Source organism: Acanthopagrus latus, chromosome 14 (genome assembly GCF_904848185.1).
Source record: "Acanthopagrus latus isolate v.2019 chromosome 14, fAcaLat1.1, whole genome shotgun sequence".
NCBI lineage: Eukaryota > Metazoa > Chordata > Actinopteri > Spariformes > Sparidae > Acanthopagrus > Acanthopagrus latus.
The window spans coordinates 14,772,414-14,786,101 of record NC_051052.1 but is presented as its reverse complement, the minus strand read 5'-3'; the positions used below and the strand labels follow the sequence as shown (position 1 = coordinate 14,786,101).

Below are 13,688 nucleotides of genomic sequence, written 5' to 3'. Positions count from 1 at the left end.
TGCTGGCTAGTAAAAATACTCACCGGGATGTAAGGTCAGCAGTTAACGTGGTTGACAATTTGTACCGAACACTGCACGTCATCTACACATCGTGTGCTTGTTAGCTCCTACTTCACATCAGAAGGTGGCGGGGAAGGCAGCGGCTCCGTTACAAGACACAAAGCCGCCATAGTCGGAATCGGCGGGGACATTTCCAGCTGTTTCGGTGCCGGCCAAAGTCTTCTCCAGGTGTTTTTCTGGGGACTAAACAGGACATTTCCGAACATTTTCGTGGCAACCGAAACCGACTGATGAGTTTTAAACGTATCTGTCATTTGGTAGAAATGTACTCAGCTGACATTCACTGGGTTGAAATACTTTAACGTCCTGATTTGAGCTCAGAAATGGATGAAGAGTACACTCGTCCTGCGCTCGCTCAGCTCTTAACCTAACGTCTTCATACACGGCAGCATGTCGGACTTCCTGTTTTCATGGTTCGTCCGAGCTGCTGCATCTCTTTAAATTTTTCAGTGGGATTGTACAAGCATATCTGTTACTGCATCCCACGACTGAATAAAAGGTTACCTCGGGTTTGCTCATGTCACTGGCAGAAACATAATGTTACATAATGCGGCTTCACGAGGCCACAAGTCAAGCAGCAGTAACAGCAAAATCGGCCTCCGGAGAGAAACTATCCGCGTCCAAAGATTCTCGCCACATAACTAATTCCAGGCAGGGTTTTTTTTTTTCTTTCCCCGAGTCAGACAAGCCGGCGTGCATTTAAAAAAAAAAACAAACAATTTTTGATTTTGGAGTGTGCTGTTGATTGCCACTATTCTCCCACAAAGTGATTCCAAAAAGGAAATAGAGGAGCCGCTCACAGCGGGAAAGATATTAACCTGATTGTGGGTGGTGGTGGAAAAAAGAAACCGCAGGGAACAAACAGAGCGTAACAATGTCATTTTCGGGGGAAAAAAAAAAAAACATCGGCATCCGCTCCGAGAAATATTTAATCATTCCAAGTTAATGTGAAACGGAGACATATGTTGATTTCTTTTCTGAAAACTTAAAAAAGTAGCAAATAAACAGTTCTTGTTTTCAAAGATGACTTCTTATTCAGTTAATTTAGTTTTTTTAAAACATATATTTAGACCCATTTCCACTGTAAATTAACATAATAAATCAGCCTCTGCCTCCCAATAACCGAGTGATTGCTCTCCTCTGATTCCAGAGCACATGACGTTCATGTCACTGAGGTTTTCAGTGCCGGACGTATCTGCAGGACCGACATTCTCCCGTCCCTCCTCTGCCGGACAGGATTCCATCCCTACAATTATAATTGGAGACAAAAACAAAGTAAGAGCTGACGGGACGTGTGTGTCGGCCAAGTGCGACGCTGGTCTGGATCCTGTCGGAGGCTGAAGCAGGTACATGCTGGAATCAAAGTGCACCAGCTGAGGACGGAGGGCAGGACGCGAGCGGGTGTTTGGAGAGATAAGGGAAGACAGGGGAGCCACGCTGCCTTCTTTTTTTTTTTTTTTAGGGGAATTAAGTGAGCATGAACAATAAATGAACAATTCAGAAGAGCTGACTGACATTATAAATCGAATAAAATTAACTTTGTCTGCCAAAAGTGCAAATTTTATCCCGCTGACCTCAGCCTGTTAAAACAGGAGTTGATGAAATAACCGGCCTGTAAACATTTCAAAGATTATCCAGCTTTAAGAAAGAGCAGCAAAAGCACCACAATAATTCAGATATTTAATTAGATTTTCTTCTTCCTCAGTGTTGGATTTGGAGTTATTTGCCTTTTGGTAGCATTTATATTTTTGGCCAAAAAGCATCTTTAATATCTTAAATTGTGTGTCTGGATGAAAACGTTCCCTTCTTCTCCCGTCCCTGTTTAAAGGAACCAGAGCAGAGGAGACGCTTCCTGTGCCCGTGTGACTGTGGCTTCTTATCTTTGTAGAAAAAATACAATAAAATCCAAGAGAGGCTGAAAGCGGAGCCAACGGTGAACAGCAATTCACCAGTTCTGATCTGCGACCAGCGGTGCGTTCACTGATAAACTTTGTGCACACGAACCAGGCCGCTGAAATCAAGTCCTACGTTTTTTTTTTGTTTTTTTTCTTCTGCATGAATTATTGAGACAGGTTTCGTTTCCTTCTCGAACTCCTCATCGGAAGCGATACATGCCTTGGGTTTCTTTTGTTCCCTGCACATCTTTTTTTTTTCGTCTTTTCTCTTTCTGGCAGTCTTGTAGCCGACATGTAAACACGTGGATAGATCACAGACGAACGGCGCTTTTCCTAATTGAAAAAAAAAAGAAAAAAGGAGCACATGGGGAAAAAGGAGCATGGGTGACGGGAGCTTCTGTCTTACAAATCCCTCACAACAAGGCAACATTTCACGGTTTAATTGTTGTTGACACAGTTTTGATGCCGCTGAATACATCGACATTTCCAAGCAAACGGCGCTTACTGCTGTAATCTGAGCGCTTTGAGTCTGTGGTTGTCAGAAAAACTCTGACGGCTTTAGCAACAAGGAGAGCAGATGAAACCAGGAGGCCTGCGCTTACGAGTCAAACAGACAACCACTTTTCATATCGCCCACCATCGCTGTGTTTCCCCTCGCCGTCTCTCTGTGAGCAGGCCCGGCAGCTATCTCATCGGCTCGGAGAGGAGAGAGCGAGGAGAGACGGGAGGAGGACGATGGATCGCTTGTGACAAAAAAAGACAGAGAAAGGACATGAATCTGTGAGACAAAGTCGTCTCACCGAGTCCGTGAGTGGAGCGACAGGACAGACAGGGTTCCTAATTGCCTTTAGAGCATATTTCTCATCCAAAGCTCTGGTAATTGGACATGAACGTCGGTGATAAATTGCTCGGGGGGGCCATCTTTGATTCGGTGGCTCCTGACTGCTTGCGTGGCACCTGGAATTAAGATTGACAATCCACGTGGGGGGAGGGGATGTTTGCAAAAGTTTCTCTATTTTTTTTCTTCCTTTTTTTTTTGTGTGTCTTACTTTAAATTCCAGAATCGCTTCATGACACCTGCCTTTTTCTTTCTTTCTTTCTTTTTTTTTTTTGAGTTTCATACCAGACAGGATACAAAGCTCCAGCAATGAATTTTAATTCACGCCTCTGGTTCCCGACCGGGGTCATGCAAAAAAAAAACTCCCGTCATCTACCAACCGCGGAGAAAGAGTCACGAAAAAAAATAAAAGTACTCCTGCCACTTCTAATTGAAAAACATGAAAAAAAAATAATAAAAAATAATCACAATTTGAATTTAAGTAGGTACATTTTCCTGTTGCTCCCACTCTTTCAGCGCAGTTTGCAATAACAACCTCTGGTCACCTTCAGTGTTTAATTTCAAAAGGGAAAACAAACCAGGCTCTCCTTTTACCCTTGGCAGTTCTTTGTTTTTCCTCCAAATTTTTTCAGCCACCGGTCTTTAAATCACACATCTTGTTTTCTCATTTGGCTGGGAAAAAAAAAAATCAGCACCAAAAGAGAGAAAGAGAATTTAATTTGTTTTTCTTTGTTTTTTTCTTTTCTTTTCTGTTTACGCCTCCTCTCGTTATATTAACCGGCCAGAAAGCACTTAGGTTACATTTCTCTAGATAGTTCCTCTAAAATAAAAAATAAAAAATCCAATCCCTTTATTTTAAACTGTTTTTGTACAAAGCAGCTCGTTGGCAGGCAATGACAAGGACGGCCAGATATCCTGCTACAATTTTTCACAAAAATCGAGTCCATTTGAACTTGAAGCTGTGCAGGTCCGTCGATGGACGCAGGAACAGTCAGTCTTCAGTGTCTCACCTGTACTGTACATATAGTCTGCTTACCTGTGTGGCTCCAGTTCTGCAGCTAAACAAACTAGATAAAGTCCTCCAATTTGCTGCTTTTTTACCAAGTCGGCAATCAGCCTCATAGTTTTTTGGGGTAATTCTGACGTCTACAGTACGGTGAGGATTGTGTGCTGTGCCCCCCCACCACTCTGCCTGGTCCTTCCCATGCAATACTTGTCTACTAGTCTATTCTCGGAGACAGTCGCCACGGCTGCCTCTCACGACGAGCTGTCATTCAACGTGCTTTTGAACCGATATATATCCGCAGAGGTTTAAAACATCTGCAGTATGTCACCAATGTAAATGAAGCGTCGGCCTCGTGCGCGCCAAAAATAACTGCCGGTTCTCTTTTCTGTGCTGGTAAATACACTGTACGTATATGCAAGAGTCAGTTTTTCTTCAAGGTGACCCTAATGATGTAAGACACTTCTGACTACTGCAGTACGAGGCGGCATTGTTGTATCCTTTCGCTGCCGTGGGTTCAACCGAGCGCACACGGTTTCATGCAGCAAGCTTTAAACTATATAAAAGTGACGATAACGAGGAGGCAGCGATGTGCTTCGTGTCAGATTTGGCAAAGCACGGTTGGCTCTGTTTTTAAACAGTCATTTAATGTGGAATGGAGCATTTATTTATATGGCAGGAGGTGTTAAATGTTTATGAGCACTTCATCACTGCCCCCCCCGAGTTTTCAACCATACCGCGGCAGATGCGACTGCGAAGACTATGACCCAGAAAACAAATCAAACGGATGGTATATTTAAAACACATGCTGATCGAGAAGAAATCACAAGATAAACCTCACCACACTTTTAATGTGCAGCTATAATGAGCAAACCCACCAAAGTAATGTTACTGTACATGCACATAAACTTCCAGCCAAGGTAACATCCACATTTTAACTCCTCTACCTTAAAATCAATGATCTAAATACACACAGTCCACAAGCTGACAGTGACGTTTTACTCTGCATATTTAAATCAACTTGGGGAATATGGAGCTTTGGCAAGTATTCACTTGAGATCTGAAGACAAACTAGAAATATAAATGACTTCATTCCGTGTAAACAAGTTTGCCTTTCTTTTAAACATCACCTTTGGTTGATCTCATTCCCCGAGAGTCATGTTTTATTTTGTTTCCTGGCACCGAGATCACACAAACACATTTCAGACATGCACTCTTCAAAAACAACCTCCTCCCCCCCACCGAAATCATCACCTCATGTAAATTCAGCAGTTTGCCCTTCTGCGCAACCCTCTAAATTGAAAGTGAAAAGTCAAAGTAGTCTATTACGCACTTATTGTTTGGTAGAAGTAGATGATTAGAACTACTGTGAATTTGTGATAAATGTTTAAAGGTTTCAGAGGTGAAGGTTAAACTTTTTCAAAAGCTGATGCAGGCTTCTAAACATCATGTGCTAATTTCAGATTCTTTGAAAAAAGAAAACAAAAAACAGGCCAAGCTTTTAGTCAAAGGCCTTCATCAGAGTGTTTTGTTTTACAGGTAAAACAAAACCTTTTATCTGTGAAGAAGTACTCTCCTACTTTAGCACAACTGCTTTGTTACACTCAAACTTGAATACTGATCAGAACTCACAATGACCTCGCTGTCGATCCTCGTGCCCACGACTGTATATTAACAATATTCCTCAGTTTTTCAAGCAAATAACAACAACGAAACACTTTTTTTACTTTGCTTATTTTTATTCAGCAGATTTTTAATAGAATGCAAAGGTCCATTATGTGGAAACAAATTCAAAAACACTGTTTCTGCTATGGCATACAGAGACAGAAAGAGAAGAGTCTGCCCGAGACAGGACCATAACCATTATTAGAATGTAAACTTTACAGAAGGAGATAGAGAGATGATAAAATGCCACGTGATGGCATCGTTGTTTTTGTTTGTTTTTTTACTGGTCATAAAAGTGTGACATGGTGAATAAACGACAGAAACACTCCCCACAAAAACATCTGCAAATGTCATCATCACACAGATATACATCGAAAAGACAAAAATAAACTCATCCTTTTTTTTTTCCTTTTTTTGTCTGTGTGGCTCCACCTACAGTATTTCGCTAAAATAAATCCATTTACACTTTTCAACATATCCTCACATTTACATGAACTCTATGAGGGAAGCATTTGTTTGCGAGAAAAAAATAATCAAGCGTCTCCCCCAGAAACAACCAGTCCCTTCCTGTACAGAGGAAAAAAAAGCAGGGATTGGGCTATAGCATCAGAGAGCAGAGAAGATGATTGGCTGAAAACACGTATGCATTATTAAGTATCATAATTATTTTCATTCACAACGGAAGTCTGCTGAAAAGTTAACATGGCAAATAACACAGATTGGCAATAGTGCAGGCTGCTTGAGCTGGCAGTGGCCCATCAGGAAAAAAAAAAAAAAAAGGATGAATAGAAAAGTGATTCTCGAATGATTATTATTATTATTTTTTCTTATTGTTAGCATTGCTAGCATGCTCTATTTGGAGCTACAGGGTTGAGGGAGGATTAAGCAGAAGAAAAGTCAGGACTGGAGGGATGAAATGTCAAATATAAAGGAAAGTGAGTCAATGCTTGTCGTTTCGTTTTCTTTTATTTACTTTATGTTCTGTCCAATAGCGTCACTCGCCGTCCATGTTGGTCTTTGGAATGGTGTTGATAGAATGGTCGGTTTGTGTTTTTCTTCTTCTTCTTTTGTTTTTTTAGCGCCTGTAACCAAACTCATCGGCGTCGTCAGCACGGAAGTCTCCGTAGCGCCAAATGTTGAGCTGATGGAAAGACAAGAGACAGATTTTATTGACCATGATGAAACAAATAACCATAAAATGCTGCTATGTTCCCCCATTGCTTTGAATGGGGGGGGCTCTAGTGCATTACATGTTAAATGGTCAAGAGAAAAAAGGGAGGGAGACGGAAAGTCATCATTGCCACACAGAAAGAGAGAGAGATCACTGCTTTTACAGCCCGGTGTGAAGGCGACTGTATCATCATCATCATCATCACCATTTTAATCCAACTCTTTGTGCTTGCCCATCCAAGCTGGAGGCCCCACAATGCCTCAAATACCACCCAGCCTATTACCGCTCCTATTCCATTACATTCACATTCCCGCGTCGCCTCATAAACCATCACATGCGTTGCCCCGGCTAAATGCCGCCTTTATTACGATGCTGTTGGCAAAGTGTGTGTGTAGTTTGGATCAGCATCCAGTACGGCAATTGGTTATTTAAATGTGATGCAGTCTGGGGGGTGTTTGTGTGTGTGTGTGTGTCTTTGTGTATGTATGAGGGTCTCTTGTGTGGGATGTTTCTTTTTTGGCTCTCGCAAAGCATGCGCGCTCAGCTGTTAATGCCGTGATTCATACCTAATTAGCGACTGTGCTAATTAGCACTAGTTATTAGGATGAATGAATGAATCAAGCCATTTGTACGTGTTGCCATTTCCCCGTCTCCCACCTCTTTTTTTTTCCTCTCCCCCTTCCCGACACCCTGAAAACACGGTTGTAACTCCAATTATGATTGTTGAGTCAATACCACCTCTGACTGACTCGGTTTCTGAGCACGCCGTGTAACTACGGGGTAAAAGCAGAAGAGTGCAGGAGGGACGGCTTCCGCTAGGATTTTGAGCCAACGTGCTTGACATTTACATGAGCAAAAAGAAAAACAAAACAAAACAGGATCTGATTGTTTGGAGCGCGTACGCAGGCTTGGCAGGGCTCTTGTGAAAGATGGTTTGGATATGAACAAAAACTTTCCTGTCAAAGTCTGAAGACAAAAACAAAAGAGATCCAGCAAACAAGGGTTTGACACTTAAGCTCAGGCTATTAGACAGTGACATCTATTGTTTTTTCTTACAGGATAAGGCTGGTGGTATTTCAATGTTTTTGTTATTGTCGAAATATCTCATGAAAAGACCGAAAACACACATTTATTGATCCCAGTCGCAATAATTTCTGTGGATATCTCCGCAGCACAATACATAGATGTCTTTGTCATTATGTCAAGTCTCATTTCTTCATATTATCTTGATAACTGCAGTAAGTTTTTAGATGTTTTATACTAAAATTCTTAGATATCATTAGATATTCCTTTAAATAAGCCAAATGATTGCCATAGAGAGCTGGATGTTTACTGGGGACCATTTTCAGCGATGGATTTGGCACTAACGAGTATTTGTGATTGACACACTTGTTGATCCATTAATTCGGCAACCCATTGGTGTTTTGTAATAGTTTTCGGAAAACAATGGAGCTAAATGAAACAGAGGAATGAGCTATATCAAGCTTCGACTAAACACTGAGATTCAATGTTTGTTTCGTTTTTTGTTTTCATGGGATTTGTTGACAATAAGAAAAATGTATCCTTTAAACATGGCCCCGCTTTTTGTACAATGAAAATGACTAAATTCTTAATGACCCACATTATTAGATTCTTTCATGTGTTTGGTTTTTAAAATTCCATTATTTGCTGCCAGTTTCGCTCCGGCCAGACGGTTTTCTGGGCTCGAATAAAGTCATTTTCACTGGACAGTTTTGTGTTGGATCCCTGAGACTCGACTTATTGTGTAAAATAAATAAATGAATAAATAAAACGGGCTCCCTGTGTGTTATATGGCACTTTGTATTCACTCTCCATTTTCTCCCTTCTCTCTTTTTCTATCCCCACTGTACACTTTTGCACACATCCCCTCCCCCCCTCCCTTTTTCACAGTATGGACCTGCACAGACTGTGGGCAGCAATCCATATGGGACAATGACGACTGCCAATGTAATGTGTCACATCTTGAGAGAGAAAGAGGGGGAAGCCGCTAAAGAGAAAAGACGCTTTCTCCCTGGTAGTTGGTGTAGGAAAGTAATTAGTGTTGTAATGTATTCTTGTTTTGGCGATATTAGATTTCTCAGTGAGAGGCAGACATACTAAAAATCGTAAAGAGGAGGAGGCGAGGGAGGAACTGATGAAAAGAGAGAGGGGAAGACAATGAGTCGGGGACTGCCGGGTCTGGATGACTTACCCTGGCACTCTTGGCAGATTCTTGACTGTTCAGGTACTCTGTAACCTAGAGGCAGAAAGAGAGGAGTCATTAGCATATCACATCACTGCGTCACACGTGGGATTTTAGAGGATTAAGGTGAATCAATGCATCCTTTCAACCTCCTCTGCCCCTCCAGATATTTCTTTTACCTGCTTACATGGAAATTCACAAGTTCTTCTTCTTTTATTTTTTTTTTTTTGGATGAAGTTCACTTTTTTTTGTTTGTTTCACCACTTTCGCACCCTCGCAGCAACACTAGATTTGTGAAGGAACACTGTGTTCTCTGAAGATCAACAGGATTGTAGATAACACACATGGACGTGTGGTGCTTATGTCACTGCAGGGGATGTGGAACACGGAAAAAAAAAACATGTGAAGGAAGCATACGGAGTGCGGTACGCCACATTATGGTTCGCCGTTTGGGGTCAGTGCTTTATCCGCCGCGTGCAGGGGCATCACTTCGCGCTTCATGCTACAGCTCACACTAGCGAAGCCACTCCATCTGAGAGGTTCTCATGGCCCCTCGTGTCTGCTAGCCCCGGGGCCAACACCTCGCACAGTTTGTAGCAGCAATTTATAATCAAGTGCATTCACAGGACGCCTTAAGGGAGCCACTAGCTAAAAAAGGAATGAGCCCCAACTTCCGCCTGTGTTGATGAAAAAAAAATTAGAGCGATGGTAAACAGGCACGTTGAACAGTTTGTCAAAGGGCTTTACATGGATGAGAACTATTTTTTAATGTATGTTAAAGATGGTTGCCAATAATTTCCTTTTATAACTGCAGCCTTTCTAAATTGAAACCACCTTTGGACTTCTACAGCTGTAGCCTTACATGATTGGTAAAGAGCTGCGACTAATGAAATTTTCAGAACTGATTAACACAGACTGCTTTCTCGATTTGTCAATTAATTCACCCGAAGTTAATATAAAAAAAAAAAATGCCTCTTTCGATTTACAACAGCCCCCGAGGTGACACCTTTAACTCACCGACATGCCGAGACTCAAACATGATCAATTTGCGATTGTATGAAACAAAGTGCGGCAAACTCTGAACATCTGAGATGCATCAGCGGGAAACAGTTGATCCATCAGCAAGATGGTTGAGGATTATTTTTCTGTCATTTCAAAAATTGAACTTAATATTTTACATGCACAAAAACATATACAACACACTGATATATACACTATAATTGTATGATGTAGTAACTGAGTGACAACATCTAATATTTCCTTACGTTGATCATGTACAAAAGTAAAATCCTGCACACATCATCTCATGTAATGCGGTTTTATTTCAAATAAGATTACAAACAAAACTTTCTGATAAAGAAACTATAGACAGTGGTAAACGCAGGAGTTTTAAATCTTAGTCACGCTGTGCTGCCTTTGTACGCACCTGTCACATGTCTAAAAATGTGATGTGTGGTATAAACATGCAGTTGTTTGATTTGCTTGACGCAAACAACTGGACATACTCAATGCAGATGTATAGAGAGAGGATATAAAAGAGTTGAAGGGGGAGAGCGAGAGGAGGGAAGCCAACGTGCAGAGTTGAGCATATTGACTGCTTCTGCTAGAACAGCCACTTAGCCTCATTGAATGAACCAGTGATGAGTCATAGGGCAGGGGAGGGAGGGAGGGAGGGAGGGAGGGAGGGAGGGTGCAGAGAGAGTGTGAGAGGCAGTGTTTGGATAGATGGGTACAGGCGTAAGTGGATGTATGGACCTTGGAAAACTCAACCGGCAGAGCAAATCTGAGTGGAGCTGGAGTGAGAACAGACTGATCAAGCTCTGCACGAGGCCTTCGCGCACACACACACACACACACACACACACACAGAGTTCACCTCACCTCCACCATGTTTAACCCCGCACACCCACACCACTCACATCCTGTCTGCACAAGGTGGAAATAAGGTTCTGCTAGCAAGTGTTGTGTGGCTAACACTCGAGTAAATTTTTGCTGGATTTGGATTGGCGGAACAGATTTAAAAAGGGGAAGTGTTGGCGGTAAAAAGAAAAACAAGTTGAGGACAAAACACAAAGAAGGATAAAGTCGAAAGGAGGAGAAAGTGAAGAAGAGTCATTGTGTTCTTGTAATGGATTCATTGTGCGGCGTGTTTTGTAGCTTATTATAGTAGCAGATGAGCTGGCTTTCACACTCAGACGCACACAAACGCACACACACACACACCAGAAACAAGGATGCCAGATGTTAAAACTGTCGAGTGTGGATGGGGCTCTGGAGTTTAATTGCTTTGCTAGCTCGTGCACGTAGGTTGATTTGATAGCTCCGCTGCACATGGCACCGCCAAGATAACAGACCCGCAGCTGGATGGTACAGCCACTCTGTCTGAGGCGGTGCACGTGTGAGCGTGTGGCTGGGGGGGTAAGTGCAGTGGCTGCACAAGTCATCCATCAAAGCCAACTAAAGGAGAGATTTTTTTGGAAGGCGTCGGGATATGGCATCTTGGTCCCATCAGGCAGATGTCACCATATGGAGGAACCAGCCGACGATATTTCACCGACACAAAAGGCCAGTGATGCCATTTGGGCTTTGGAGGGGGACCTATCAGTGCCTGTAGCGGTTTTAGCTGTCTTTGCTAGTGCTGCATTTGGAAAAGCTAGAGGAAGACTAAAATGATGTGGAAGAGGGGGTTTCAAAGTGGCTTGAGCGATATTTGAGCAGAAAATTACATTTGTGGCGAACCTGAGCTCGACTTTAAAAAGGGAAATAAAAAAAAATATATCCAGTCTTCACTTTTGCCAAACTCGACACAGCTGAGCGCCTCCATCCAAATGCAAAGCATTCTGTGAAAGATACCAAGTCAAGAGCACTACAGCACAATATGCACAGATGATACGCTGCCATATTGGAACTATCACGGTGAGCCTCTTTGTACTCTGGTCGGGAGGGTGCCTTTTCCCCGGCTCGCCCTCGTCTTTCACCGTTCTGCTCACTTCAGCTCGGTGTGACACAACAGCCAATCAGTGTGCAGCTGAACACCGATGATGACTGCCTACGGATTTCTGAACAGCTCCGCATATCCTGTCCCGGATCCCTCTTTCACAACTTTTCTATTGGCTCCAGGGGGGAGGCATAATGGCTCATTTGCGACAAAAACAGAGGCAAAAAACTCATGTTGAGTGGCAAAAGGAAAGGAATGTTTCTTGGGAAACAAGTACGATGTTAAATACGGGATGGAAAAAAGAGGGACGATGTGTGATGCAGGAGTGTCAGACGAAAATAAATTACATTCAAGCAAAGGAGAAATGCCAACAGGGATGGTGCTTTGAGCCGATTACATGGAGGAGGAGTTGAATATGAAACACAACAAGATGACGATAATGAATTAGGGGACAAGGAAAAGAAAATGCCATGTTTGGAGGGAGTTTGGGCGGCAGAAGGCAGCGGGTGACCGTGTGCTCGTCTGGATGACCCTACAGAGCTCCCATATGCCAGACAGATGCCATGTTTGGTAAGCAGTAGCCATGGACACTGGCAGAAGCAGAGAATATGCTGTTGGGCTAAGGAGGAAGCTGCATGTGTGTGATTAGCATCCATTTAGACTCCACTCAGAGTCTGCAACGTGCAACGAAACAGCTATCAGAGAGTTCACCGATTACAGAAGTCAATTTATTATAATTTCACGCCGTCAGATCACGTTTGTGTGAATTTAATGGAGCATACTGAGAAAATAACTATCTGATACTCCAGGCACATTGAGGGAAAAACAAAGATATACAACTTCTGTGTGAGTCAATTTTTTCGCATGCAGGTAAACTTTCTAGTTGGAGACTTGGAAGACTTTGTGTACGTGTGATGCTTTTCATAAGATGAACGACAGGTGGTGCGGGTCTGGTGTTTTGGCACTGGTCGGTGTGTCTGCCTGGCTGTGAATCTGTCTGCCTGAAGGCGAGAGAGAGTGAGACCGTGCATTTCCCAGCAATGGCCGGCACATGTCATGCCCAGGTGGCGTTCTGGTAACCATGGTGTGAAAGTGACGGATCTGAGCGAGAGCTAACGTGGCAGCTTTCTGACAGGTTGTGCGCGTCTGGTGCGTAGGTGCGCTGCCTTTTTTTTTTTCCTTCCCTTCTTATTTTTTCATTTCACAGTGCGCGAAAAAAATTGCGAAGTGAAACCAGATTTCGGATGGAGCGCACATCAAAAGCAAGTGACTAATCAAACTTTGAGCACTGGGTGTGCTCTCTTGGTCCTCCGACGCCGAGATGGGATGTCAGGCGACGTAAAACCACTCGAGTGGAAAGGGAACAATGAGGCTTGTCCTCCACGCATGTTGAGCTTTTCTCATTAACAGCAATGACTATCAGACGCACAGCCTCCCAGTCACAAAGCCATAAAAAGAAAGAAAATTCCACCAACTCTCTTTTATTTCTGCATTTGTCTTGTTTTCTGTACTGCTCTCTCAATTCAAATGACATCTCGTTTCTCCCTCTGCCTGCCATCACCGTCTCCTTTTGACTCCACTGAAAGCAGATAACTGCGCAAGACAGGTTGTCGGCGGAGTATTTGCCGAAACATAATGGCTTTTATGTCTGTAACTCACACTGTTTCGAGTTGAGTGTACTTGGCTGAGCCGCGGATCGTAGTCCTAAGAGATGCATCTCATTCAACATGTCAGTGCATGAATACTGCATGGCTGGCAGAGAGGAGGCCAGGGTTTTGGGAAAGTCTCTTCAGGATGTTCATGTACAAGTGGTCTGATAGGGAAAGGCTCGACACATGAGCGCCTTAGCAAACCGGGGTGAGAAAGGCTCGTTGTATGCAAGTGTGCAAAAGAAAGTGAAGTGTGTTTGAGTTAA

At 42.9% G+C, this 13,688-nt stretch overlaps 1 protein-coding gene and 1 long non-coding RNA gene across 4 annotated transcripts in view; one reads left to right on the top strand and one right to left on the bottom strand.

Annotated features, from left to right (window-relative positions):
• LOC119032897 overlaps window positions 1-1,663 on the top strand; it is a 201,555-nt gene extending 199,892 nt beyond the window's left edge. For all 3 annotated transcript variants that reach the window (XR_005079078.1, XR_005079079.1, XR_005079074.1), the window contains one exon: window positions 1,211-1,663. This is a non-coding gene — a long non-coding RNA (uncharacterized LOC119032897). The remainder of the gene's footprint in view (window positions 1-1,210) is intronic.
• Window positions 1,664-5,514: 3,851 nt separating this feature from the next.
• snd1 (staphylococcal nuclease and tudor domain containing 1) overlaps window positions 5,515-13,688 on the bottom strand; it is a 175,358-nt gene continuing 167,184 nt past the window's right edge. The window contains exons 23-24 of the mRNA XM_037120992.1: window positions 8,845-8,889; window positions 5,515-6,602 (exon numbers count right to left, since the gene is read on the bottom strand). Of these exons, the coding sequence (XP_036976887.1) occupies window positions 6,537-6,602; window positions 8,845-8,889 (111 nt within the window). The 3' untranslated portion in view covers window positions 5,515-6,536. The remainder of the gene's footprint in view (window positions 6,603-8,844; window positions 8,890-13,688) is intronic.